We start from the raw sequence: 26,697 nt of genomic DNA, 5'->3' as shown, positions 1-26,697 counted from the left end.
GTGGTTAGACTCAGGTCTAACTTAATTAACCAGTATTTCTTAATCCATTTCCGACCACGTGCTTATTCATGTACTGCAAAAGCTGAAGATTCTGCCATATATTACATCTTTTAATATCAAACCCTAAGTAACTCTCAAAATACACCTAAACATCCAAGTGATTTAGAGTCACATTTAAAGGTAGCCTTAAGCACTTCTGAAATATCATCCAGATCTATACATAAATGTACACGATTTTAAACTAAAAATCAGGTTTTTAACCACATTAGTTAAAACAGTACAGTAATGTATTTGGAATGCTCATATCTTTCTAAACCTGATTTATACAACTTAGCTGAGATATGGTGAGTTCCCACAGTGATGTGAAATAATGAGAATAGTAGGTGTTCAGTAGTGCATGCCAGAGGTTTTTTCTGCTTATTATTAAAAGCAGGGAAAAGATATGATATGGAGATTGCAAGTAATCATCAATACTGTTTTTTTAAAAAAATCGCCTTAATATGAGTTTTTGCAGGATTCATGAAATCATACTAAGGAAAAAGACTTGCACCTGAAAGACACAATGACTGTCCAGCTGTGATTTTTTTTTTATAATCCTTAATTTGTGATTAGTTTTGAAGGAAATATAGGTAATACAGAACGATAACTATTTTAACTATAGTAAGAATAATGTTAGCAAAAGGAGCTTTCTTGGACCAGTTTTTTCCATATTACATACATTTATAGTTCTGTTTATACTGCCACGTAACTGGTAAGGCCAAAATTCATATTAAACAATTTAAAAATAACTAGCTTTGATGATTATTTGCAATCTTCATATTATGCTTCTTTGCTTTTAACGGTGCCGGTTTTAGGCCACTATATGCTCAGTAAATCCTAACCTAATGGTTCATCTGTTTATCCGTAGCAGATAAAGCATGTTCTGTTCTCCTGATTCTTGCTGGAGCGCTAAGAAAAGCAGCCCCGAGCCCTGTGTAAACATGGAAAGCACAGTGAGTACCTAAGAACTGGTAAGGTCATCAGGGAAAATAAACTGGCATTTGTGTTGATGACTAGTTTAACTGTACCGGCAGAACACCCAGGTTAGAAAGCAGTTCTTGGCACTTCGTAAACAAAGCATATCGTAGGTACAAGAGGATTTTGGCCCTGCTTTGTGAGTTCAACTGAATTTTCTTTTAAATTTTCTTTTTCCTGCTAATTCTTGGTCAGTGGGATGCAGATGAAGGCCTCAGAGCAGCAAATTTGAGCCTGTTGTAGCAAGCACTATACAACCTTCGCAGAGAGATTAGCTAATGAATGTGCCTTCTTTCTGACCTGAATTCCCTTGCTTCGCCAGTTCTGGGCCTCTTTTAATGAGAGGCTTGCCAACTATTCTGAGTAGTGGAGAGGTTTTCTGACAACAGTCAAGTTTGCATGAGGAACTGAAAAGAAGTTTTCTGAATTTGCGAGTAAACTTGGTTTGATCCTGAAGATTAGAGTTTGATGCAAACAAGCTGAAATCAGATGCAACAAGACAGTGCACTCACAGAGAATTCTTTTGTTCGTACTCTTTTATCTAGTTACTCCTTAGAACACACTTAAGGCTTTCTGTCAAGCAGGTTTTTGTACTCTCGATGTTAATTATAGCTTTTTACCCCAGTCAAGCAGAGCTCACACACCGCCCAAAGAGCCACCAACAATGAATTAAGGAAACTTCAGAGATTATAATAAGAATATGACTTGTTACTCAGCTTTACTTTTTTTTTTTTTTTTTTTCCCTGGATATATCCTTATCATACAAAGAGTTTTTTTCAAAATTTCTCACTAGTCTCCCTTACGTGCTTGCAAGCACTTGGTACTAATTTGACTAAAAAAAAATACACAAAGCAGGCATTTTCAAGCAAGATGTACTAAAAATGCAGCAAGAGAACTGCCGGAAAAAAATACATAGATAACTGTGATCTATCTGAATGCAGGTCATGAATTTAAACATTCTAAATTTCTACCTGTCCTAAAGTGTTTTGCTCTTTCCCCTGTTTTTCTGACTGCTTGTGAGTAGTGGGGTGTTTGTCTAGAAGAGAAGATGGCCCTACAGTGATCTACCCAGTCCTGCTCTGAGGGTTAACTCAAACACCAAGAGGGCCTGTATATATCATACCAAACTGTGATGCAGAGTCAACACTGATTAAAAACTACCTCAGAGGTCACTTTCCTGCTGTGACATCTGTGATGCAGGTACATAAAGACCACAAGGCTGTATTTGTATCTATTTGAACTCAACTGAGTTTTGGGTTGCTTTATTTTAAAAAAGTGACTGCAGTAGCTGGAATTTTTATTTCCTTATTTTGCAGATTGTTTATGTGAAGAAGTGGACTCTTCCAGTGTGAAAGAGGTTTTCTCAACAGTTCAGCTTATGGTGAGGCTTCTTCTGCCTTTTTACTCCTCCATTTAATACTGTTTGCTGTCAAACATCCCATGCTTCTGTAGCCATAACTTCATCCTATTTATGAACAAGACCACAGGAACAATCCATTGCTACTCCTCCTCTGCTCTTCACTTTTTATAGATTCAGCCCTGGCTCTCCATCAATTGCTTCTATGGCTAGAGATCACGTCCTGCCGTCATGGTAGCACACAGCATGAAACATCAGAACTTTCCCTCTTTTTTTCTTCCTGACACCAGATTTTCTCTCTTCCTGCCTTAGAGATGTGAGGTCTGGAAATTCAGCTGTAACTTCTGGCTTTTCCAAATAATTCTTTACCTCATTTGTGTGAGTCCATAGCGTTGAGCTGTGCAGACCTTAACATGAGGCAGTTGATTTTATACTCCGTTTCAGATTGTCCATAATGAGCAGGTTGAGTCTCTTTGGCCACAAGACTTGCAGCTACCTAAAACCCACACTGACTTGTTAGAGCAGCTGCAAGTACGCTCTGCTCACACCTTCAGAAAGTCTCAAAGGTCCCTTATTACACAGTTAGTAGTACAATGAAGAAAAGCTGGACCACTTAAGAAAAACTATCCCATCAGTTCCCATTTACAAAAGGCTCCTGTAAGCCCACAAGGAGCTACAAATTCAGACCAAAGCTAAAAGTTCAGAGCCTCTCAAACTCCACATAAACTTGGCTGCTTCATCTGAGCTCTAACTTTACTAGTTTCTTCAGCTTCTCACAGGGGCTGAAGGAAGTTTTATAAATTGCACAATGTACCATCGAACATTCTTCGGCCTATCAAAAGAATCTGTAGGGGATAATCTCCAAATTTCCTAAACTTAAAATTCTCAATCTTTTGATTATTAAATTAAACTTTATTAAATACATTTATTTTCAATTTCCTCTTCCCTCATGGAAATTACTTGAACAACTGCTGAAGACCTGCAAGTAAGGGAGGAAATGGTCTGAAACAGTAGCTATATCGAGTAAAAATCCTAAATGATTGCACACTGACACTGGGGACAGTTAATCTGCGGCAGCAAGGCTGACCTCAATGTTTCTTGATCCAATAGTGATTGCTTACAAAAGGAGAGGTACACTCTAGTATTAGAAGTTAATGGTTTTAATAAATCATGTCTTTAAAAGCAGCCAACAGCAGCTTTCTAAAAGTCTGAGTGGCTTAATCAACTATGTGCTAGATAAATTTATCTTGACTGTCACTTTCAGAGTTTTTCTGTGGATTCCTTATAGCTGCAGACTGGCTGAAGTAAAATGGTTCAAAATTTTCTTTTGTGTTAGTGGTATTGCAGTTCCCACTCTGGAGAAGAGCTACGGAGGTTTATTTCTGATCCAGGGGATCCTGTGAGCTGGAACTGGGGAGATTTCTGTGTTAGAAGAACAAATGAGATGCTGACTACATAAGAAAATGTTGTAGGAAACTGGTCATAGGAAAGCATAGCTTCCTTGAAAGTCAATATGCTCTGGAGAACAGAGACAAGCTGCTACTGGGAACTGGAGCACGGAATGAATTAGTGAATATAGTAGGATTAATGGTGTGAATGATAGGGAAAAAGAGAAAACTGTTTGTGTGCTACACATTTGACAGAATTTTGAGGTAGACTTGTTTCTAAACAGTAAGAAAAAACCAATAAATAGTATGGTTACTAACAGCATATGAACTTTGAAATATTTCTTTTTCTTTTTTTTTTTTTTTAAGAAATTCATCCTGCATTTGTAGAAATTTGGCCATTGCTATACAGTTGCAACATGAGGAACCTGTAAAACCCATAAAAGTTTGTGGTTAAGATGAAGCACCAGAGATTCCTCTTGGTCATTGTAGGATACCAACATGGAAGAACTGTTACAATCTAACACCAAGGCTATCTTGTGACCCCCTGGAACAAAGAACTGGTTGCTTGGAAGGGTGCAGACAATAGCAGGAGACAAAAATTCGATAAGGGAACAGGGCATGGAGATTCCCTGAGGCTTTCTGAGGAATATCTCAAACACTCACAAGGTGCAGAAACCCTGAAGCAAAACTCTCTGAGCTCTGCCCTGAGATAAAACTGCCACCGGGACAGAGGGGCAGTCCATTGTGAACGGCAGACAGAAAAGGAGGAGGCCAGTGCCATCAGGTGGAACTTCTGGACAAGTGCTCCTACACACCAGAGACCCCGGTTGGCTGGACCAACGCTGGAACCTGGACCGGTGATCTCTCTCCCTCCCCCCCTCTTTCTTCTTCTTTTATCTTCCTTTTTATATCTTTTTTTTTTCCTCTCTAATAAGTAACACAAAGTATAAAACTCCATACATGCAGCAAGCAATAAGTATTTCTACTATCCAATTATTTACCAATAAGCCTAACTATGGAATAAAGGTTTTTGTTTACCCACAGACCTTGAGTGTGTTCTCACTTTAACCCACACAGAGGGGATCAGCAAATCTGAGTCACCTCTCCCTCCTTCTTGCCACTGTATCTGTGGACCCTTAACTGAGATGTGATGTGGTCATGGGCAGATACTTGGGATGTGACAGTCACCCCCAACATTAACACGTCTATAACAAAAAGTCAGAAACACTTCACAAATATTGACACTATTAGAACAAGTGCATATACATTACATTTTCTGATATGCAAATTGGAAGCTGTTAAGAAGCTATGAAAAGCATAACTATTCAACCCGTACTTCCTGAAAAGACAGAGACAGATGAAATGTTAATTATTATGGCTTTCTGAGAGAAAAGTTGATTATAGCATAAGAAACTTGATTATGAGGAAGTTCCTGTGTAAGAAGAAAAAGTAAGGTGACAGCTAGAAAAGAAGCAGTTAAGTGATTTTAGTGGCAATAGAGCGTAGTAGCATATGAAAGTGAATTTTACTGCTATGCTTGCCTTTCAGAATGTGCCCCAATTTTATAATTGAGAACTCAAACTTTGCTCTGCCATGGCAAGATGCTTTCTTTTCATTTGAAAGGCTTTCCATTTCTTAAAATAAACTGAAGTTTACTTCACAAATATTGAGCACATTATTTCTATAGAAGTAAGTGGTGTGAACAAATCCTTTGCTTTATTGCTGATCTGATTGGTAGGAGTTGAATTAAGATTTCTACAGAGCTTCAAATATCAGTTTTGAGCTAGGAATTATTATCTGTTAAATAGCTGAAATATTCCTAACAGGAATTACTTAGGTCCTGTTTAGAGAGCTAGATCATGATGTTAGGAAAAAAAAACCACCCCGCAGATTTCATGATGTCTTATCAGAAAGAAGCTTTCAGCATAAAAACTCTTACTCAAATTAGCACTGCCAGTGGCAATGGTCAGAACTAGGTGGGAGAAGAATCTAAATTACTTTACTGCAGAAAAAGAAAGCCCTTTTGGAGTGATGCTGTAGAATAGGGGCAGATAAGAAATGATATGATGGCAAACTTCCATTTTTATCAGAAACAGATAGTATTAAAAATATTTACCATAGCCTTTCTTTCCATCATGTTTCTTAGTTGTCATAGTGAAATAATGAAAAAGTCACAGGAATCTCAGCCAAGGAGACTGTAGTTTGTTTCCTTCTAAGACAGAAATCTTTATTTCACAGGCAACTGAAACAATCTGATGATTGCTTTAAAAGGAACTGAAAGCAGTATAATATTTACCTTGAAAGCCGTTCTTAAATCTGGATCCCTTTGGTAGTAGCTCTGGAGTGTACTCGCGATAGCCTCCTAAATAAAACTCACTGAAGACATTGAGTCCAACTAGCCTCCCAGGAGAAGTGACAGTTTTATTCTTCTGATCATCCACCTTTCAATGAAACATTTATATTTGTTACAACAAAGGAATTCACCTTATTTAAGAACTCCTCATGAACACAGTCCTACAAACTTAACAGGGAAACACAAAAGTAATTTTTAAATTTTCCATATAAAATGTGAAAAAAAGAGAACATTTTCATCTAAAAGCTATCCTTGTAAAGGAAATATTCTCTTACCTTCAGCCAGCCTTTTTGGAGATATCTGCCAAGATGGATAACATGAATACTGAGTGTCAGATCAAGTGGTTTACTAATGATTGTTGCTGTGCCAGAACCTAGATTGTAGCTATATACTACTCTGCCATCACGGAGGCCTAACACCAAGAAATCGTCTCCATTCAGACCTGAAAAGACAAAAATAGAAACACTACTTATTCCAGGATTTAGTGAATACTGATGCATAAAATATTCTCCAAATCCATTGAAAAGATATCAGTTTAGGAAAATTTTAGCCAGAAAGGTTTTAAGTTTTGTATGTATTTTTAATACTCTCTGTTTAACCTGTAATGCTATTTCCTGTTTTCCTGTAAATTTAAAATAGAAACTGCAGAGATTTTTAACATATTTACAGGCTTTTTGAAGGAAGTTCTTTTTCACTCTAGAGTAGGTTAGTGACATCCACAAAACCTGTTGAACCTGATGTATTTAGCAGTCATTGCTGTTCCCTCCCCCTGCAACATGAAAAAATTTTCAACTTTCTCCAAAATCTTAAAAAAGGCAAATTGAAATTCCAAGTTGCATGTAAGGTTAGCCAATGATTTAATTCTATTCTAGCATGCTTTCAGCTTTCATGGTGGGTACTCTAACAGCCTCAAAACTTTAGGGCATCTGCTGCTACAAGGTAAGGGGGGTAACAGAGATATGGGCCTGAAGAAGCTCTAACAACTTCTGACAAGCTCGGTTAGCTGCCCTTGACCCAAGAGTGCCTGGAGACTTTATTGCAGCTGCTCCTTATTAGGGAGGCTCTAGAGTATTTGTTACTGGAGTTCCTCTGGTCAGAACAGCTATATGCTTGAATTCTCTGAAGTCTTCTTAAACTTTCAGGTTTGTAATGGTTTGATGTGGGGGGAGGTTCTGGTGGCAGGAGAGGGGTTTTGCTCCCTGTGACCACCCAGGTTCTGGCCACCAGATCAGACTCCAGTGCTCCTCAGAGTTGAGCCAATCAACGCCTCTGCGAATTGCCCTATTTAAATTGGGACAAAGGAACCGGAAAGGTGTGCCTTTGCCCAGGAGGAGAGAGGGGAGGAGGGCACTGCCTACACTCCCCTGTTTCTGGCTGGGTGGCTGCCCGCGCCGGGCCGGCACCATGTGCTCAAGATGGCAGCGGTGGAGTCGCTTGGGGAACTTGGGGAGTGCCCCACTCCCGGGGTGCCCGCTGGGCTGAGTTCACCCAGAGAGGACTAAGACCTGAGAGAAACGGCCACACCGACACCAGGTCAGTGACGATGGAGCGGAGCGAGAGGAGGTGTGCCGGAGCTGACTTTCCCCTGCAACCAGTGGCGAGACGGCAGGTGGCCCCCCTGCAGCCAGGACAGACTCGGTGGAGCAGAGACCCACTTGCAGCCTGTGGAGAAGCCCATGTTGGAGAAGAGATGTCTGGGCCTGAGGACGGTCATGTTGAGATGCACGACAAGGTAGAGAGGCATCTAGAATCCGTGGGACAACCCACGCCTGAGCAAGTGGCAACGACTGCCTAAGAATCCGAGACTCTGGTAAAGCCCGCACTGGAGCAATCCGATGGGGAAGGATTGCATCCTGTGGGTAGGACTCATGCTGGAGAAGTTTATGGATTTTCCTTGTGAGTAGGGGATCCACTGGAGTAAGGGAAAAGGGTGTAAGGACTCCTCCTCCTTTGAGAAAGGAGTGGCAGTAACAACATGGGATGAACTGACCTGCACTCCCCCATTCCCTGTCCTCTTGCGCCACTGGGGGGAGGAGGTAGAGCTGGGAAGAAAAGGAAAGGGGGGGGAGGGGGAAGGTGTCATTTTTAAGATCTGGTTTTGTTTCTTTTTATCCTCTCAAGTAACTGGTTTTGTTTGCCTTTGTCCTTTTAAGTAACCGTTAATAAATTGTTTTGAGAAAGCCTAGTCTGTTTTGCCTGAGACCATGGTCAGTGTGTGCTCCCTCTGTTCTTGTCTTGACTCTCAGTCCCTTTATTACATTTTTCTCCTCTCCACTTCACTGGGGAAGGAGTGAGAGAGCAGTTGTGTGGAGTTTAGTTGCCAGATTGGCCTAAACCACGACAAGGTTAGAACTCATTCCTTTGCAAATTTGCAGTAAATAATTTAATTTCTTTTTACATTTAGGACTACATGCCATCATGTAGTCTGTGCTTTTCAAGTACCATACTGTCTTGAACACTTTGAGAGAAATTGTGGATGCCCCATCCCTGGAAGTGTTCAAGGCCAGGTTGGATGAGGCTTTGAGCTACCTGCTGCAGTGGAAGGTGTCTCTGCCCATGGCAGGGGGGTTGGAACTAGATGATCTTTGAGGTCCCTTCCAACCCTAACCATTCTGTGATTCTACGATTCTATACTATAAAATTTTATTTGAAAGATTTTAAGTTTGACATAAAGCCTGTGAGTAAGAATTCAATTCCTGGACCAATTCCTCATCATCCAAGTAAATGATTTTTTGCACTGCCATCTTTGAAGAGAATCCAATCCCTTATGTAGGCAAGAGTGGAACCATCGTTAGTTGGAGAAAACATGATGAACTTGTTTCTTTTAACAAACCCCACCCTTACTTTTGCATGTACTCTTACTATTGTGAAAGAATTGGGATGCAAACAACAGTAAAAGGGAAGAATGTTCTCAGTCTTGGATGAAGATATCCTGAATTGAAATGAAAATCCATCAATTTCTTTTTACAACTTGTCTGTCAATTCAAGAAACTCAGTGCTCAATTTCATGCCCATGAACTGTGTTTTGTTTGATATTTTCTTCTGTTTTCATAAGGCTATCTTATTTAGTATTTGTTTTAAGGAAGGTCTCTTATTTGTTCTTGCAGTGTCATACGTTGGCCGTCATTTCAGAAGTGTGTCTTGATGCCCCTGCCCCAAGTGTGTGGAGAGTTTGCTTCATTTGCAAAAGGTAAAGTGGGCTTCTCCCTGCAAGAAGCAATGATACATATGTCTCGTTCTCTGACTGAAGCTCTGCATAATGCTGTTTCACGGCCAAAACTGCCATATTCCCCTTATCTCACATAGCAATGCGGGAGAGGGTGGTGGAACAGTACTCTGCTTTTTCTATACAGAAGTTTGATTTTTCTATACACTTACTATTTTGATGCAACATGAATATATATATAAAAAAAAGATTATTCCGAAGAATTTGAATGCATAGCCTCTGTACAAAATGTGCAGTTAAATTGAGTTGAACAGAACACAAACACTGTTCATTCTTATTACAGTGATTTGTTCATGACTGAATGAAACCCTGTTGCCTTCAGTTTCACTGGCACATTACCAGTGAAGGACTTCCAAACTGTAAATAACAATTTTTTTTTAATCATTACTAAGTTGCTATTTTCAGCACCGTCCACAATGTACTTATGCGAATTGGCCTGCATAACTAGGGGAGGCATATTAAAGACAAAGTGTTGTTTAAAATGTTGCCTGAATTTTTAAAACGCTTTCTTGGAAATGAAGTACATAAAAGAAATGCAACAGTGTCAGCACTCTACAAAACTGCCCTGATGGTGAAGATAATGTTAATTAATAGTCTGCATAAATGAGACAGCTTTTAACTGTTGAGTTGCTTTTTGATTTTTTTTATCTTATTCCTTGTCTGTACCAAGAATGGAAAGGAAAACAGACTCTCAAGTAGGCTTCAAAGAAATCAAGCTGTCTTAAATTCACATTCTTTTTGTTGATTTCTGATCCGCTTGTTTAGGGATTCAATAATGATCGATTTCTACTTACTTAGTCTTACAATAGCATAATTTTATTGATTCAGTTTTTCTTACACTAATATGCAAATAGAATCAGATCCCAAATGTTTTAATGTTTTACACTTTCAAGGTTGTAAGTTAAGTGACTTGACTATCTTAGCTATGAAAACCAATGGTGGTTATTTCGTAGAGTATACACTAATTGATGGATTTTGAGGAGGAAAAAATTCCCACTTTTTAGGCACTTCTATCTGTTATTATCTCTAGAGTATTTATTACCGAAGTTTCTCTGCTCAGAAGAGCTTTAATTCTCTGAAGTCTTAAACTTTCAGTTTAGAACTCATTTCTTTGAAAATCTGAAGCAAATAATTTCTTTACATTTAGGACTAAATATCCTGTCATTGGTAAAAATCCTTTAAAAGAAAGATTTTTTTGGGAGAGAGGAACAAGCACAGTATCTTTTTATTGCAAGAGGGCAGCAGATGAAACTTGAATTTATCTGTTTTACATTATTTTTTACTGTATATATTTAAACCGTGCAGCTGTTGAAAAAGCACACTTTTATACATACCAGTTTTAAATGTCCTGCAATGCAGGACTCGAGTTACATCCTTTAAAAATAATTTACACTGAGAGAAAAATGTTTAGTATGTATAAATAATCTCATGCTTTAGTTGCAAAGAGCACACTCAGCAGTACTTTCTTCTTGTTAGATGTATGCTCTTTGAAACTATCAGTGTTTCAGTGCTTTTAGTTTTGAAGACCTTTATAGAATCATGGAATGGTTACAGTTGGAAGGGACCTCAAAGATCATCTAGTTCCAACCCCCCTGCCACGGGCAGGGAAACCCTCCACCACACCAGGTTGCCCAAAGCCTCATCCAACCTGGCCTTGAACACTTCCAGGGATGGGGCATCCACAACTTCTTTAGGCAACCTGTTCCAGTGCCTCACCACCCTTACAGTGAAGAATTTCTTCCTTATATCCAATCTAAATCTGCCCTCTTTCAGTTTAAAGCCATTGCCCCTTGTCTTATCACTACACCCCCTTGTAAAAAGTCCAGCTTTCCTGTACACCTCCTTTAAGTACTGGAAGGCGGCAATAAGATCACCCTGGAGCCTTCTCTTCTCCAGGCTGAACAGCCCCAACTCTCTCAGCCTGTCTTCAAAGCAGAGTTGTTCCAGCCCTCGGATCATCTTTGTGGCCCTCCTCTGGACTCGCTCCAGCAGCTCCATGTCCTTCTTGTGTTGTGGACTCCAGAGCTGAACGCAGTATTCCAGGTGGGGTCTCATGAGAGCTGAGTAGAGGGGCAGAATCGCCTCCCTCGACCTGACGACCATGTTTCTTTTGAAGAAATATTTACTGTTTATATTATTATTATTATTATATTCACTGTTTTTCTGTTTCCTGAAAATGATTTATGTCTAGTCAAGTGAATAATATAGGTTTTCTTCTTTCAGACTTCCTTTTTTTCGGTCTGATAATGAACATATCCATATTTATACATATGCATAGATGCCTCCTCTTTTTTCATGTAAAGCATTATACTTACAAGTCTTTGGAAAGGATAAGATTTGTTTATTCCAGTTTGAAAGCAAAATAAGTTAGCATGTATTCAGCCTGAATTGATCCAAAATTCAAAAATCTTGGATTCAGCCAGGCAGAAATATTGGAATTTAGTAAATATAGGTAATTGTTTAACAGAAACTGGAGAATAAAAGCTACCACACTTTTGCAGTACTGCTATCTAAATATTCCCAGGGCAAGCGATACAAGTGGATTTGCTTTTGCTTTTACATTATTATTCCGACTTATAAAAGACGTACCAAACAACTATTTACACAAGCTTAACATGTTAAGGCCCAACTTCACTCCTTCATTCAGGATTCCTCTTCCGCACAACACCAAGCGGTGCATGAGGGTGAGGGTCTGTGGTCAGTACATGGTGGTTTCTCTCTGTCTCTCCTTTCTTCTCACACCTTTCCTCTGCTCCAGTGTGGGCTCTCCATGGGCTGTAGTTACTTAAGGGAACATCCATCTGCTCTGATGTGGCATTCTCCACAGGCTGCAGTGTTGGTAATCTGCTCCTCTGTGGAGGTGGAATGAAGCTTGAGCTCCTCCTCCTGCTCCTGCTCCTCCACCTCTGACCTTGTGTTCTCTCTGCTGTTTCTCACTCTTCTTGTTCCTTCTTCCTCCCTCTGTGGTGTTTCCTTCCCTATTTGAAAATACATTTTCCGTGAGGTGCCATCACCTTGGCTGAGGGGCTCGGCTGTGCCCTGTGGTGGGTTGATTGGAGCTGACTGTGTCTGGCATGGAGCAGCTCTGGCCTCTCCTCACGGAGACCCCTTGCAGCCCCTTGCTAGCAAAACCTGGGCACCTGCACCCATTACACATACAGACAGTGGCAACTTTTGTCCTGGCCTGTGGGAATAGGAGATGTTCTTCTGGTATTCTAACCCAAGCCTGGGGTCAGCCATAGCCCCAAGACCTAAAAAAGAGGGTGTGTCCACCATGATCAGGGGAAATTGGGAGTACTGTTAGTTTCTGGCTGTGAGAAGTTCGGTATTAAATTAAGCAAGCTATTAGAATGAGGGTGACTTTTGATTTACAAGCATTGTGGGAGTAAGAGGAAGAAGACGTTACGCATCTCTGCATCAGACAACATTTGATAGTATCTCAAAAGAGGTTAGCCATGACATCAGCGTCCGTGCTAAAATCTTAGTACAAATGTTGTAAGTAAGTTTATATAACCTGCTTCTCAGCTGTGTTAGTCAGACCAAGCTGAATACTTTGCTACACAGATTGTAGCACAACTTATTCTTAGCTTGGGTTAACTTGCATTGAATGATCTCAGGGGTTAGGGTCTCATATTTTACCTAAATAACAGAGTCCAATTCTGATTGCCACAGGGCTGGATTTCTGCGTTGAGAGTCCTGTGGGCCATGGAAGTGCAGCCACTGTGACAACGGCAGCAATTTATGGCTGCTCCTGCGGCAGGTTGTTTGAGAACACAGGAAGAAGAAATGGCAGGGTGGCTGTGGCACGTTGGAAGGATGGATGGATTGATTTTCCAGTAAAGTATCAGTGGATAAAGATTTGAGGCAGCATCTCTCAAAACTGGGCACCAAATAAATGAAATCAACAATGAAATTTATGTTTACAACTGAAAAGAAAACAATCTTCTGGTTTCCATTTATTTTGTTCAGAAATATGCTACCTCAAGAGCCAGATTAACTGCTGACATTAATTACTGGAAGCAGTTTACTGATTGTTTACTGTGTGCTTACAAAACAATAAAGTGTTGAAGAGATTATTTTCCTCCTAATGAAATTGTATCCTAAAAAGAATCAAGAAAAAACTATGTATGCTTTTATCCTACTTGTTTAAGGAATATTTAAAAGCTTATAAAGATAGGTAACAAAAATAAATCTTACCTTGGCCCTTCTGTCCAGTGAAAAAAATCAAGTTATCTTGTAAAGCTGAGTGGTGGTTTGCCAACTGAAATTTCAAGCGGAATTCATAGTAGAAGGCAATATTTGGAATTGTAGAATAAGCTAAAAATGAAGTATAGCCAAAGGCATCTGTGCCACTGAAACTAGGTTGGCTAATATTAATACCTGGATTTAAAAAAAAAAATCAGAGTTAGGGCAACTTCTCTAACATATGTATTCACAAGTTCTATTTAATAGCTCATTTTAGAACTTAAAAACTAATAAATGATACTGATAATGTAATATGTTGTAATGTTTTACACACATGAAGATACAGTTTGGCTTTCTGCTAAGTGTAATCTGTTTATTTTTCAGATTTTGTAAACAGACTTCTTTTACCACTTAATTATTGGCAACTACTGCCATCTCCTGGATTCCAGATAGCATTGTTACAAGTAGAAGCACACTGCGATATTTACTTAAAGCTCAGATAGATAAAAGAAAATATACAAAGAAATTCTCCTTTTCAAAGAAATGTCATCTCTGACGTGCATCTGAGTGAAAGTGAGTACAAGGATGTGCTGAAGACGTTAAGGAATAATAATTCTTCACAGGTAGAGCAATAACAAAAAGAAATATCATAAAAGGATGTATTTGCAGCACAGTGAATAGGAACATAATGAATTATATTATTCACATTATTTGCTCCATCATTTGGACTGTCTGAATATTCAGGAATTGAATATCCAAAAATGCATAATTTACAGTACTGACAAACTATTTAACCGTTTTTTTACTGTCATTTATGTTCAGTTTAATGACAATTTCCTTATGCTGGACTCCTGCTTCCTCCCAATCTGTGAAGGCTACAAGTGCATTCAAATACCTTCTGGTTTTGTGATGCAGAAGTTTATAATTTATGCTGAGAAAAACTTTGAGATTAAAAAAGCAAATAAAATTAAGTCTATATGCATATCTGTACTGGTGAACAGTCAATAGAGCACTGGTATTAAGCATCCACATAGCCCCAAGGACTGCTTGCTGGAGCCGAACAGGTGGGCTGCCGTAGTTAAATCTTGTAGTCAAGGCACAGAGCAGAGATAACATAAAGCTCATTGCTAATATGGTTTAGTGAAAAACAGGATAGAGAGAAAGAATAGCTGAGTAAAGCTTAATCCTGCAAGACTGGGTATGGGGATAGATTTAAAAGATTTGAGCAGTTATCTGCAACCAATCTGAGCACCAAAGGTGGCTGGATCCAGCTTTCCTAATGAAGGCAGTAGGAAGGATCAGGGGAGGAAGGAATACGTAGCTGCACCATGTACAAATCAGACTGGGAAGTGCTAGTAAAGAATTATAATCTTCCCTGAGCAAATCTATGTTAGCTTAAGTACCTTTAAACATCTGGCCCTAAATACTTACAGTGTGGGAGAAACAATCACACCTAATTGTAGAAACGATATCATCATCTCTGGTTTGTGGAATCTGTTTCTAAATTTGCAGCCTGGGAAACCTGCCCTATTGGCACCGAAGTGGCAGACATTGTCTTAGTATCTGCATCTGAAAAAGGTGTAGAGTAGGCTCCGACAAACCTTTTCTAGCACAGACTTGGAGTCTGCAGCAATACAGAGTGTACCGTCCCATTTAGTAAGCACTACTTCACACACGTGGCCTTGTTCTGTGATCTTAAGTGGAAGCCAGGAAATTTCCATATGAAACAGTGGTTTTGTCCTAATTAGAAGAAAACTGTCAATGAGTTTGTTCTCAATCTAGTCTGACTGAATGTAACCTCAAGTCTCAGACCTTTGTGAGTCATGTGCATTGAGGAAAAACACAACTCTTTCATATTTAAATACGATGCTGGCTGCAATCCACTAGTATTTCCTCAAATTACCTGAACATGCCTGAGGGAGGCTCAAATTATGCATTTTTTGCTTCTCGGAAGCTATGAGGGACAGGCAACTCCTCTAATATGAAGTATTCTTCCTTTCATAGAATCATAGAATGTTTGGGTTGGAAGGGACCTTAAAGGGATCATCTAGATCCAACATGGCAGTGACACCTTCCACTAGACCAAGTTGCTCGAAGCCCCATCCAACCTGGCCTTGACCACTTCCAGGGTTGGGGCGCCCAAACTTCTCTGGTCACCCTGTTCCAGTGCCTCACCACCCTCACGAGTGAAGAATTTCTTCCTTAGATCTAATCTAAATCTACCCTCTTTCAGTTTAAAGCCATTCCCCTTTTCCTGTCCCTCTATGCTCTTGTAAAAAGTCCCTCTCCAGCTTTCTTGTAGGTCCCCTCTAAATACTGGAAGGCTGCTATAAGGTGTCTTGGTTTCTTTTTTTTTTTTTTCTTCCCCCTTTGTTTCTTTCTATTCATTTACTAAAACACAAAATATTTAAGAGGCAAGAAGATTTTATAATAAAGGAGGCCTTTGCATTTGTTGTCTTTTTCTGCTTCCCTTTATAATGGGAAAGCCAAATTATATTATGTACCTCCACAGAGCCAAGTGATTTCATTGGCTGATGGAGATCACTGAAGAGTCTGTTCCTGCCAGATGATTCCCAGGATGACGTATGCCATTGTCTCAGCTTTTTCTTGGAGCTTTCTAACTGGGGAGTTATTTTCTTGCCTTTCTACTTGCTACTTTCAGCATTCCCTACAAACATGTATTTGAACATGGACAAAGGAATGTCCTGTAATGGGATGTACAGCAGTAGGACTTTGACAGTAGAAGGATGCTACTCCCACTGACCAGGTGCTGCACAATATAGAGAAAATTGTTATATATCCATATTCTTAGATTATTACTACATACCAGTTTCAATTTCACCGCAACTTTGACACATCCTAGAACAAAAGGCTCAAAGATCTCAATTCATACTTACAACTAAAACTATGTATCATTTAAGCAAGAAAATAGCAGAGTACATAATTAACCACGTTAGGTTAGCTCCCTTTTCCTGCCTAGGCACCATCCAAGCTGATTTCCACTCATGCTCTTGCAGTGTACAGTCTGAAGTAGTGAAGAACAGAGATGTGTCTTAATGGCTCTGATTATGAGCCATGCAAAAATGCACTCCAAATTAACACTATGCCTAAAACACACATTGCTCTGGCAGAACGCTGAAGCCTTTTATCAACTTTTTGCCCTTGATCTTGTCCTGTGTCTCTCTGTCAGTCCTACACCATTCATCATTGTCCTTTTCTGCATTCCCGGTACTGAACAGGTAATAAGGCATGATATGTCCCATTACCTCACAAACAAATAATGACAAATTATCCCATTATATAAGTACATTAATATGGTTGGCTACCTACTTCCCTAACATTGTACATTTTATCAGAGGTGAGCATAAAAGTGGGAGGTAAAAAAAAATCAACTATAGTTTGAAAGAAATCTTAACAAAGAGGGGAGAATAAAGTGGCAGAGAAGAAAGAGAATAATGGTTTAATTATCTTTGAATTTTCTGTTATGAGTTAAAATTAATGTACCTTTCAGCGTTCACTGTCAATACTTCTTGGACCACAGCTTTACAATACATTGCAAAAAACAAGACAGATGAATGGGATAGAAAGAGATGAAGACTTCAGGTTACAGAATTACATTCAGATAATCCACTTCTTTATATTATCATTGACTAACTGTGAACAGTTATCAGCTCAGTGTCTAGCTCCAGGATCAGCAGCCATATACACTGTGGGATGAGTATTATTCAGTTCTCCATAATACCAGCTCACATATTTGCAAAGGCAATATTGAAAAAGGAATGGAAATCACTGCCAATACATTTTATTGTATTTTCTAGTCTTCCAAGCTGCACAAAACTCTTCAGAAAAATGCCCTTTGTCATCATGAAATTCTACAGCCACTGTTTCTTTGCAGTATAGCTCTTAATAAACAAAAACTTGCTCTTGAGCACAGAAATATTGATGAACAGAGTGCGAAATGTTTTCTTAGTTGAGATTAGAAAAATATTTTTAAAAGCAACTGTCTATTCCTCCTCATACTCATTATGTTTCTAATGAAGAAGCAAGAAGATTAGACATTTGAACTACATCACGTGCTCCTGATGGAAGTAGCTCACTTAATAAAGCTATATGAAGCAAATTCCAAATGCATTTCTATAAATTCATATATATTTACAATCACCTATTTTAAATACCGATTTGCATGTAGACCTCTGGCATAAGGTTCTGGTAGGAACCTCTCTCTGTGCGTTGCAGTACAATAGAAGGTATTAGATGAGGGACTGCAGGACTACAGGTGAAGGGAGAAGACTTTGATGCTACAATTCCCCTGTCCTTTGTGGCCTGGAAAGACACAGATAGATACAGAACACAGGGACCTACCCCAGGACAACCATGGAAATGAGGTGGAAGGCTGCTGTCAGACATGTAACCCTATGTAACCTAACTTGAGGAGAGGCAAGATGAGGGAGCTAAGCTGGCATTTAGTTTACAGGTTTTACATTAAAGCTGTTTTCCTAACAGGCAACCTGCTTTCCTCACTGGAAACTCTGGGAAGAGCAAGGATGAAAAGATAAGGGGTGCTGGAGCTGCTGGGCGGTGCGGTGCCAGGGGAGAGTTCAAGGCTGTAGTAGGAGACTTGATGTCTGGAAGACTATTGTATGAGGAGTCAGTGATCCACACAATGGGTAATTCAGGTGTATGCCTTCTCCTCCCCGCCCTCAGTAAATACTTAGCTGTTCCTTTTATTTGTCTTATGGTATCAGTAGTAATGAAGCCCATGGGCCCTATCACTGTAGGTTATTTCTGTAATCCTATGGACTAATAACATGTATTTCTGATTGGAAGCTGAGATTTGAAACAATAAAAGTGATTTCACTGCTCAAGGATGAAAACATGAATCTGAAAAGCTGATAATACAGAAGTGACATTAAGAGTTTGTGTGTGAGTGTGCCTATGTGTGTTTTGTACAACTTTACGATATTCCTCACATTGGATGGGAGGAGAGATTAAGGCTCAGGTAAAAGAAAATGACCCAAAAAATAAATTCCCTTGAACAGGAAAAGAAGCAACCCCGATCAGCATTCCCCAAAGACTTTTACCACTTACGAGAAACCTTGTGATGCAGGTTGTTTTTTTTTTTTATCTGAGGAAATCCCTTTGGGCATCTGCTGTCACCGAAATGCATGATTTAGTCTGCAGACCCAAACAACTCTGAGGTGACATTGTGTGCCAAACATAGCAGCACAGAAGCAATTCGCTTGCAGGCTGATTTTCACTCTAACAGAGCTTGGAGCAAGTGAGTATTCTCACTTCAGCACTTTGAAATGAATTTTACACATGGGGGAATACATGCTAGAGAAAACCTGCTGGAATCCTTTGGACCGTGAAAGCAGTACCATAAACATTGCTCAGAAATATTTTGAGGAACATACTTAAAGATTGCTGTGAATGTATGCTGTGGATGGCCCTTTGAGGTGTGTGTTTATTAAATACAATGTCACAGTTAGGACTTTGTTTTATGTTGTCACATATGTATGTATGTCAACCATAGTGAAACTAAAACACAGAAGTTGGTCTAAACCCCTGCGATTGGCACAATTGCTCATCTCAGCAGTGCACGTTCCTTCAAAATTCTCTGGTTTTAAATTTACCGTGGTGCTTACAAAGCGCTTGTTCTCGATTCCTGACTTAACAATATCTTCATATTATGACCCACAGCTTCCCAGAAGGGCCCAGTTTCTTGTGTAACATAATTAACAACAGCTTCAAGAGTTTAGAGGTCCAGATGTTCATTTCCATTGCTGGTGAATGAACCATTTCTGCTTCACTCACATTTAGGAAGTCATCACAACTCTGCAGTACAATGATACCCTGATATTTCTTCTCTAAAATTTCTATGTCTTACATATCAAATTTCCTTACACTCAGATATTTCAAACATACTGGCTTTATTTTTACAGACCATATCAGTTTCGTGTACCAACCAAGGAACGCCCCCAGTTGTACTCAGATGAAAGTGTTAAAAAAAAAGTAGAAAAAACAAAGACTGAATACAGAAATGGTAGCAATTGAACAACTCTTTTTTTCTTTTTTTTTTTTTTAAGTACAAGAACAGTGTCCTATATTCTGCTTATTTTGGTGAGCTATAACACTAGTATTTTTAAAAGTTTAGGCTCATTAAAAGTATTTTAATTTTATTTCATGTTAACAACAGTGATTTGGCCACATTTATATTCAAATAATTATGATTAGAATGCTCCTTTATTTTTAAAGAGTTGCAATATGGTGATACGGACATCTCCTCTAACTGTCTGAACTCAAGTTTTCTCTTTGGATCAAGCAAGCACCACAGATTTTTGTTTTAAGTCTTAGATCTTATGAAATGACAAACATCCCCGGATGACAGGCAGTTCTAGTGCTGACTTAATCCTCACTTGCTTCCATAATTGAGTTGTTGATATGTATTTTCCGATCAACTTTTAAAGTAGAAAAATAAAATATATAAGAAGTATTTTTAAAAGCATTTTACAGAAAAAAATGTTCATAGACTGTTAGAGAATGTGTATTCATTTGTTCTGAAATGGTGCCATTTGTAAACACTTCCATTCACCAGTGTGATCCCCCAAATACTGGAGGAGATTCACAATCTGCAAGAAACACAATGCAAACAACTTTTGCTAAATTAAATACAAAAGGACATTTATCAGAATGTTGTAGCTTGACTGTTGGCTGCTTCATACATAACTACTGAAAAGCGGAGCTCAATAACTGGACTTAAGGTAATGAGATAAATCCCTTTATGTACAGCCTAAAAAATCAAAGTCACTTGGGAGATTGAGTCAAGCTGCCCATGTAGACATAATCTCTGTTCCAAATTGTTGCATATTGGTGATGTGCACTGCTAAATATTTTCTGTTTTCTATTTTAGTAAGTGACTAAATTCTTGTCCTGGGCAACTCCACCCACCTGAGTCGAAAGTCATGGGGACATTTAACCCCTCAAATCAACAGTGTTTGGTTATGTGATAAACGCTCGCCTGCACATCCACACAGCAGCACAGAGAGGCAATGGCAGGTGGGGGAACTCAATTAATACCCTGCCCCAGCTACTCCTAGCCCTATCCCCAGAGCCATCAGTCTACCACAGGTCCATCTCCACAATCCCAGAGGAGCAAATGCAGATGGGAAAACAAATTAAGGATTCAGAGGAAGAGACACCCTGTCCAGGTCCTTCCCACGGCTGTCCCAGGAGTCTCTCAGCCCCAGTGTCCAAGTGTGACACCCACCACGACGACTGAACACTAGAGCACCTTTTGGACAGAGGAGTTTAACTGCCATGGAGTATGGAACACATTAGTTGATGTAAGTGAAGAGCATTTTGGAATAGCACAGGACTTACAGATGTTTAAGGAAGGAATCAAAGGTGGGGAGAGGGAGGGAATTAAGTAATTTGGGGAGGAACAAGTGTGGAAAAACCAGAGGGATACAGGAACAAAAAGGGCTAGTTACATGTAAATTGTTGGCTGTTCAGTACGCTTGCCTGGCCATGTCCTTCACCTGATCAGTGCAGCTTGTCCTCTCTTCTAACTTATATTATCGTCCCTCATCCCCGTTGGTCCATTATGCCTTAACTATGTGGCTTCTCGAGAGAGATTTCAACTTGCAGTCATAATAACATGGTCATCTAGTGATAAAAGCAAGGAAAGACTTGTAGTGGGAGATAATGCATTTTACTATATATATATGGAAAAACAGACGTGCTTTTAGGAAGCTTTTCTTGATGTCTGAAACAAGCATAACATAACTAAGATAAACTCAGAGCAATTGTTCCCAGCCTGCTTAGACTGCAGTATGCTCCTTACTGCTTCAGAAATGGAAGAAAATTCCTTGTTAGCCCCAGGAACTTGTCTGTTTTTCATATTTATATAGGCTTGTCTAATAGATTTTACTATCTGTCCTTAATTTTTTGCCTCATTTATCATATTTATGGTAGCCCTATAATTTTCTCACTTTTATAATGTTGTCATTCCCATAAAATATTATATTTTAACTTTTTATGCCAAGTATTTCAGTTTTATTTTTTTTATTATTTAATAGTGGAAATCTTTTATTATCACTTTTTCTTACACATTTGTAGAGATTGATATTGTTCTTAGCGTGATTTCCAACTCTGAATAGATGGTAATTTGAGCTTTGTATATGGGCAAGAGACCTGTAGGAGTGGCTCATTTGCGGCTCTGGTCCACATCTTTCTTTGTCCTTACTTAGCCTTTTGCAAATAATCTCTATTGGTAGGAGCAGCAATGCCGGCATAGAAATCTGCAGTTTCTATTTGCTATATTTGTTATATTATTTTATCAAATAATCTCTGTAACATTTGCACATTTCTTGTTGATGAAGACCAAATATTATTTGGTAAGCATTTGCGAGAAACAAGCATTCTTCCATGTTTCAGGCACAAAATAGCATGTACTTGGTTACCAATCTTAATAGTAGAGACAATATTATTGTATATCTTAAACGGGAGATGATTCACTAAAAAGTGTGCACCCAGACTCTAAATTTTATGGGCCATTTCTTTCTATAAATGTATTATCTAGGCCCCTCAATTTGTTATAGTAAACAAATTTGTCTTCTGTTTCTAATATAATTTACACTGTTTTACCAGTGTAAATGGTAAAGAAATCTATCGTTTTCTTCAAGTACCTCACCAAAGGTATGGCTTTGATGCTGCCAGCGCTATCCCTAAGACTGCACCCAGACTTCACTCCATTGTGGCTCTGTTTATCCTCTCTTTGTTCAGTTTTAGTGTATGTGATAAAAAGGCCTTTTGCAGCTTATTTTGTTCCAATACAAAGTCCAGCTTAACAAGACTTCTATCTGTGCTCAGTTTATTTCTATTCCTTCTAAACACTTAAGACACAGTTCAATACAATAATATTTCATAATTCAGTACTTTTTTATCTTGTGGGCTTATTGACCCTAGATTTATATTCTGTCCTGTGAAGCTGAGTGTTCTCCGTTTTGCTCGCTTACAGTGACAGATGCAGACAGAGTTTTCCCCTTTCCACTCAATAAATTCAGTTCTTTCTGCGCTGCCAAAGCCTTCAGCTCCGTAGTCTAATCAAACTAACAAATTTGTGTACTTTCTCTTCACTTAGGCTATCTCAATTTTTACTCGGACTTTCAATTTAGCGAGCGCTAACTACAAAGAGCAGCGGAGAAGCCTCACTGAACAACTACAGGGAAAAAGCATTAGATGATACTCAGTGTTGACAGATACAAATTGAGGTAGATTACAGAAAGAGTCTCAGCCTTAGATAGAGAATGGTGGGCTCTGAACTCACCATCAGCATTCAAAGAAGAGGTGTTAGGAGTTTTAATAAGCAGTTTCATGAAAACATCAGCATACTTATAAAAGGAAATAGAATGGAAGAAATGGTTAAGAAAAGGACAGAGAGTAAACCAGAAAAATGTCAAATACTACTGTATAAAGCAGTGGCACTATCACACCTTGAATATTGTGGTCAGCGTTGGACCCTCATTTTAAAGAGGATGCAGTGGAACAGAGAAGGAACAAAGAAAGGCAGCCTCGATCACTAAAGATACAGAATTCCTGGTGTCCCAAAATGAATGAATCAACTCGGACTATTCAGAAATAATTTTGGGAGGGTTAGAATAAGGGTATACATAAAATCAGGAGAGACATGGAGAACGTGAACAGGGAAACATTCATAAAACAGAGAACAACTGTGAAACATCGGTTCTAACACCGAAGCTTCAGTCATCAATGTCATTAGTAATTGACGCAGTTAAACAAACAAATGGAAGTACTTCTGTGCAAGCTAAATACTTAAGCTCTGGAGCTCTTTGCCACAGCATGTTGTATATCAAGTTTTCATGGACTCAAAGACCAATCAAAGAAATGCACGGAAGAAAAGAAATCTATCAAGGGCTAACCCAGATACCAACCCCAGGACGTTAAGTCCCAATGTCTCGTGCTGCTGCAAGTTAAGAAAAATTACCAAAGAAGTATCATACATGTTTCATACACTTGCCTACATATTTGCTATTGGCTATCAATTATCAGGATTAGATGAAAATATAGATAAAACATAACGTTTATCTACTGAAAAGTTTGGAAATTAAGATTTTAAATAAGAGGTAAGATGTATATGATATGAAGAAAATGTAGACTTTGTTCCCGCCTGAACATTGCTTAATATTTGTATACACTGCTGAATGATCTCAGAACAAATGATTATTTTCTATACACAGATTTTTCAGTCATTCCTTCTTGGTACATTAAGTGTTAGTCGAAAAGAATACCCTGGATGTTCACACACAGGAATTTCTCACCTAGAACAATCATTATAATCAATGCTTGAGGAATAAAAGCCCTTCATTTGATAATGTTAGTTAAAATGACCTATTTACTTAGCTTTACTAATTTTACTTCATCGTGTCTCCAATTTCATAGCAAAGCACTTGGTAAATTTTAATTTGTTCCTCTTTTTGACCTGAGAAATGAATCAAATTTTAGCACCTGGTGGTATTTTAGCAATCTACTCCTTTTATTTACAAAATGTACAAAATGTGCTTCCCTAAGTGGAGGAAAAATTAACCTACAGGAGAAATTAATTTCTCCAAAGGAGCTCTCAGTTAGATCTCTCTCAGCTTTTATCCATATAAATCACTAAAACATCAGACACTACCTTGTATTTCCTAGCTTGTCTACTCTCAGCTTCTTTGATCCCTCTGTCTCCCTTTCTCTGGCTGACACTTTTATGACACAACACACGGGGAGGGTGCTCAGCTCAGACATTCTTTGCTTGTGACTGGATTTTGTCCCATGTTTGCAGGTGGGGAGGTGGTCACTTCCAGTGTTCTGCCTTCAAAGCGTTTGGCTTGTTTCTTACCACAGCTTCTATGAATGATAGAAACTATGAGCAATACATGAAGAGTATGGTTCTTACCATCACTGCAGAGGATGCCAGATCTTCCGTATGGACAAAGGCAAACAGCATCTTGCCTGGACTTTGGAAAACATGTAGCACCGTTTCCACATGGATTTTCTTCACAAGTTGCGAACTGGCAGAGTTTTCCAGAGTAGAGTTTAGGGCATTCACAAAACCAATTTTCTGCATCACTGACAAATTTAAATTAAAAACAAAAAAATATGTATAAGTACCAAAACACATTTAAAAAACCAGGATGAGTTTTATACTCACAGAAAATCAGTAACATTTGATTTATGGTTGTAATACATTTTTTCGTTTTTACTCTTAACTTCTTTGTTTTGCTCATGTACCTGGCATTAGAGATGCCAGAATGCTTTATGGATGACTTGAGTTGACAGGTTATTTTGTGTTTAATTTTATATTTTAATTTATCTTTCCTTTCATGGTAAGATATGTGACTTTTCTAAGTCTTTTCACTAGTTATTTGTACTGCTGCTTTCACAACAGTCAACTGCTACAGAAAAACAGCTTTTCTATTATGTCTGAAAAAAAGGAAAGAAAGTAAACCCAAATGTGTAAAGTTGCTGGTTTACTTTGCAAATGGAAACATTCAGATATTACATATAGCTTGTGTCAACACAGTTGGATGTAAAGAAAAAGTGAAATATTGAAATATGAATACTTACAGCCGCAATTATATTGAAATTGAACCAGAATAAAGAGGTAATATCTCTACCTTCCTATATCTATGTTCTCAGTCATAGAATATTAGAATAGACAAGTGAAAACATAAGTTATAATCAGTCTTAAGGGGTGATAAAAACAAATGTTTAGAAATATATGTATTCTGTTTGTATGAATTATCTTTTTTTAGTATACAAAGATAGCACAATGGCAGACGCAGTAAGAAAACCAAAATCAGACAAGAAAAGCAGGAGAGTACGACATTCCCATCTATCGCTTATTATAAATATAATTTAATTAAAAGTCTTATTTAATTTTCCCCTTGTTTTATGTCTGAAATTAGATGACAGCTAGATAGGTCAGTTCATGGTGATTACTATGCATCCTCGGTATGGAACAAAAACATGTCTGTCTTACATTTGATAAGGTCACATGTGCCCGTGGGTACCAATGCAAAGGACATGATGTGAGCTGTATCAAAACACAGCCATAATGTTTTTCCAGATAATAGCATAATCATTAAGATGTTCGGTGATAAAATGTCAAATATATGTGATTTCTAAAAATCTGTTCACTGCTTATAATATCCATGCAATCAGGATAGAGAAAATAATCTGGAGCTGAGAGGACTCCCGTATTTTTTAAAAGAGGGAAATAAATAAGTCTTGCGACAGTCTTTGTGCATAGCAGTTGATTAGTGTGTTTCTAAACTGACTACCCGCAGTTCTGGGGAGCGAGGATCTCAGCTGGAGAGTCTACCAGAATGAATCTTATGAATAATGCCTCCAGACACCTTTGCAAAGGAAAATTGCTATCAGCTGCAATAATAAATTTCTGTGTGTAGCCTATTCTATTTATAGATCTGCTGCAGACACCAGGAGAGGAATGTAAATGAGATACTGGATTGCTTTCATTTGTGCAGCATCGAGAAGCCTGCTTTCAATGGTTTTCATATCAGCATTACACTGTTCAGCTAATTAAAAAAAGCAATAATAAACCGAATTCTTCCTGGAAATCTACACTTGATGGTGATGATCTCTAAAACTAGCCATCAAATGTTTCTGTTTATTTATAGAAGAGAAGACGGATCATTGCTGCTCACTGCCAAAACAGTCTTTAGTCTTCACCTTTAAAACCCACAATTTTCATATGTTCTTCTATTGATCTGTATAAGTCAACATTGGCCATTTCTTTTTATAGTCTTACTTTTGCTATTGTGGAGAAGATTAAATATGATTTAATTTTTAATTTTAATTAAGATTAAATTAAGATTTTTAATTAAGATTAAAAATAAATTTGTTATTAAAAATAACAAATTGTGAGATGTTTATTGTTATCAAAACAAGCAATGTTCTAACATTTCACCACTGATGTTGTAACATCGTAATAACAAAGAAGAGTGATTCCCAATGAGGCAAAGAAAAGTTTCTGAAATGTTCTACAAAATAATACAAAGCTTGAAAATAGAACAGCTAACCACACAGGAAAATTATCACAGCCAATTCACAAGAATTAATATACTGAAATGTGAAGTCCCCAATGACTTAT

The 26,697-nt window shown here is 38.4% G+C and overlaps 1 protein-coding gene across 1 annotated transcript in view; it reads right to left on the bottom strand.

The window, feature by feature from the left end:
• Positions 1 to 24,651, bottom strand: part of EYS (EGF-like photoreceptor maintenance factor) — a 55,644-nt gene extending 30,993 nt beyond the window's left edge. The window contains exons 1-5 of the mRNA XM_086625295.1: positions 24,481 to 24,651; positions 22,852 to 22,915; positions 13,536 to 13,718; positions 6,388 to 6,554; positions 6,056 to 6,200 (exon numbers count right to left, since the gene is read on the bottom strand). Of these exons, the coding sequence (XP_086481421.1) occupies positions 6,056 to 6,200; positions 6,388 to 6,554; positions 13,536 to 13,718; positions 22,852 to 22,915; positions 24,481 to 24,651 (730 nt within the window). The remainder of the gene's footprint in view (positions 1 to 6,055; positions 6,201 to 6,387; positions 6,555 to 13,535; positions 13,719 to 22,851; positions 22,916 to 24,480) is intronic.
• Positions 24,652 to 26,697: the final 2,046 nt, after the last annotated feature.

The sequence above is a fragment of the Tauraco erythrolophus genome, chromosome 2 (assembly GCF_009769465.1).
Source record: "Tauraco erythrolophus isolate bTauEry1 chromosome 2, bTauEry1.pri, whole genome shotgun sequence".
NCBI lineage: Eukaryota > Metazoa > Chordata > Aves > Musophagiformes > Musophagidae > Tauraco > Tauraco erythrolophus.
This window is presented reverse-complemented; position numbering and strand designations above follow the sequence as displayed.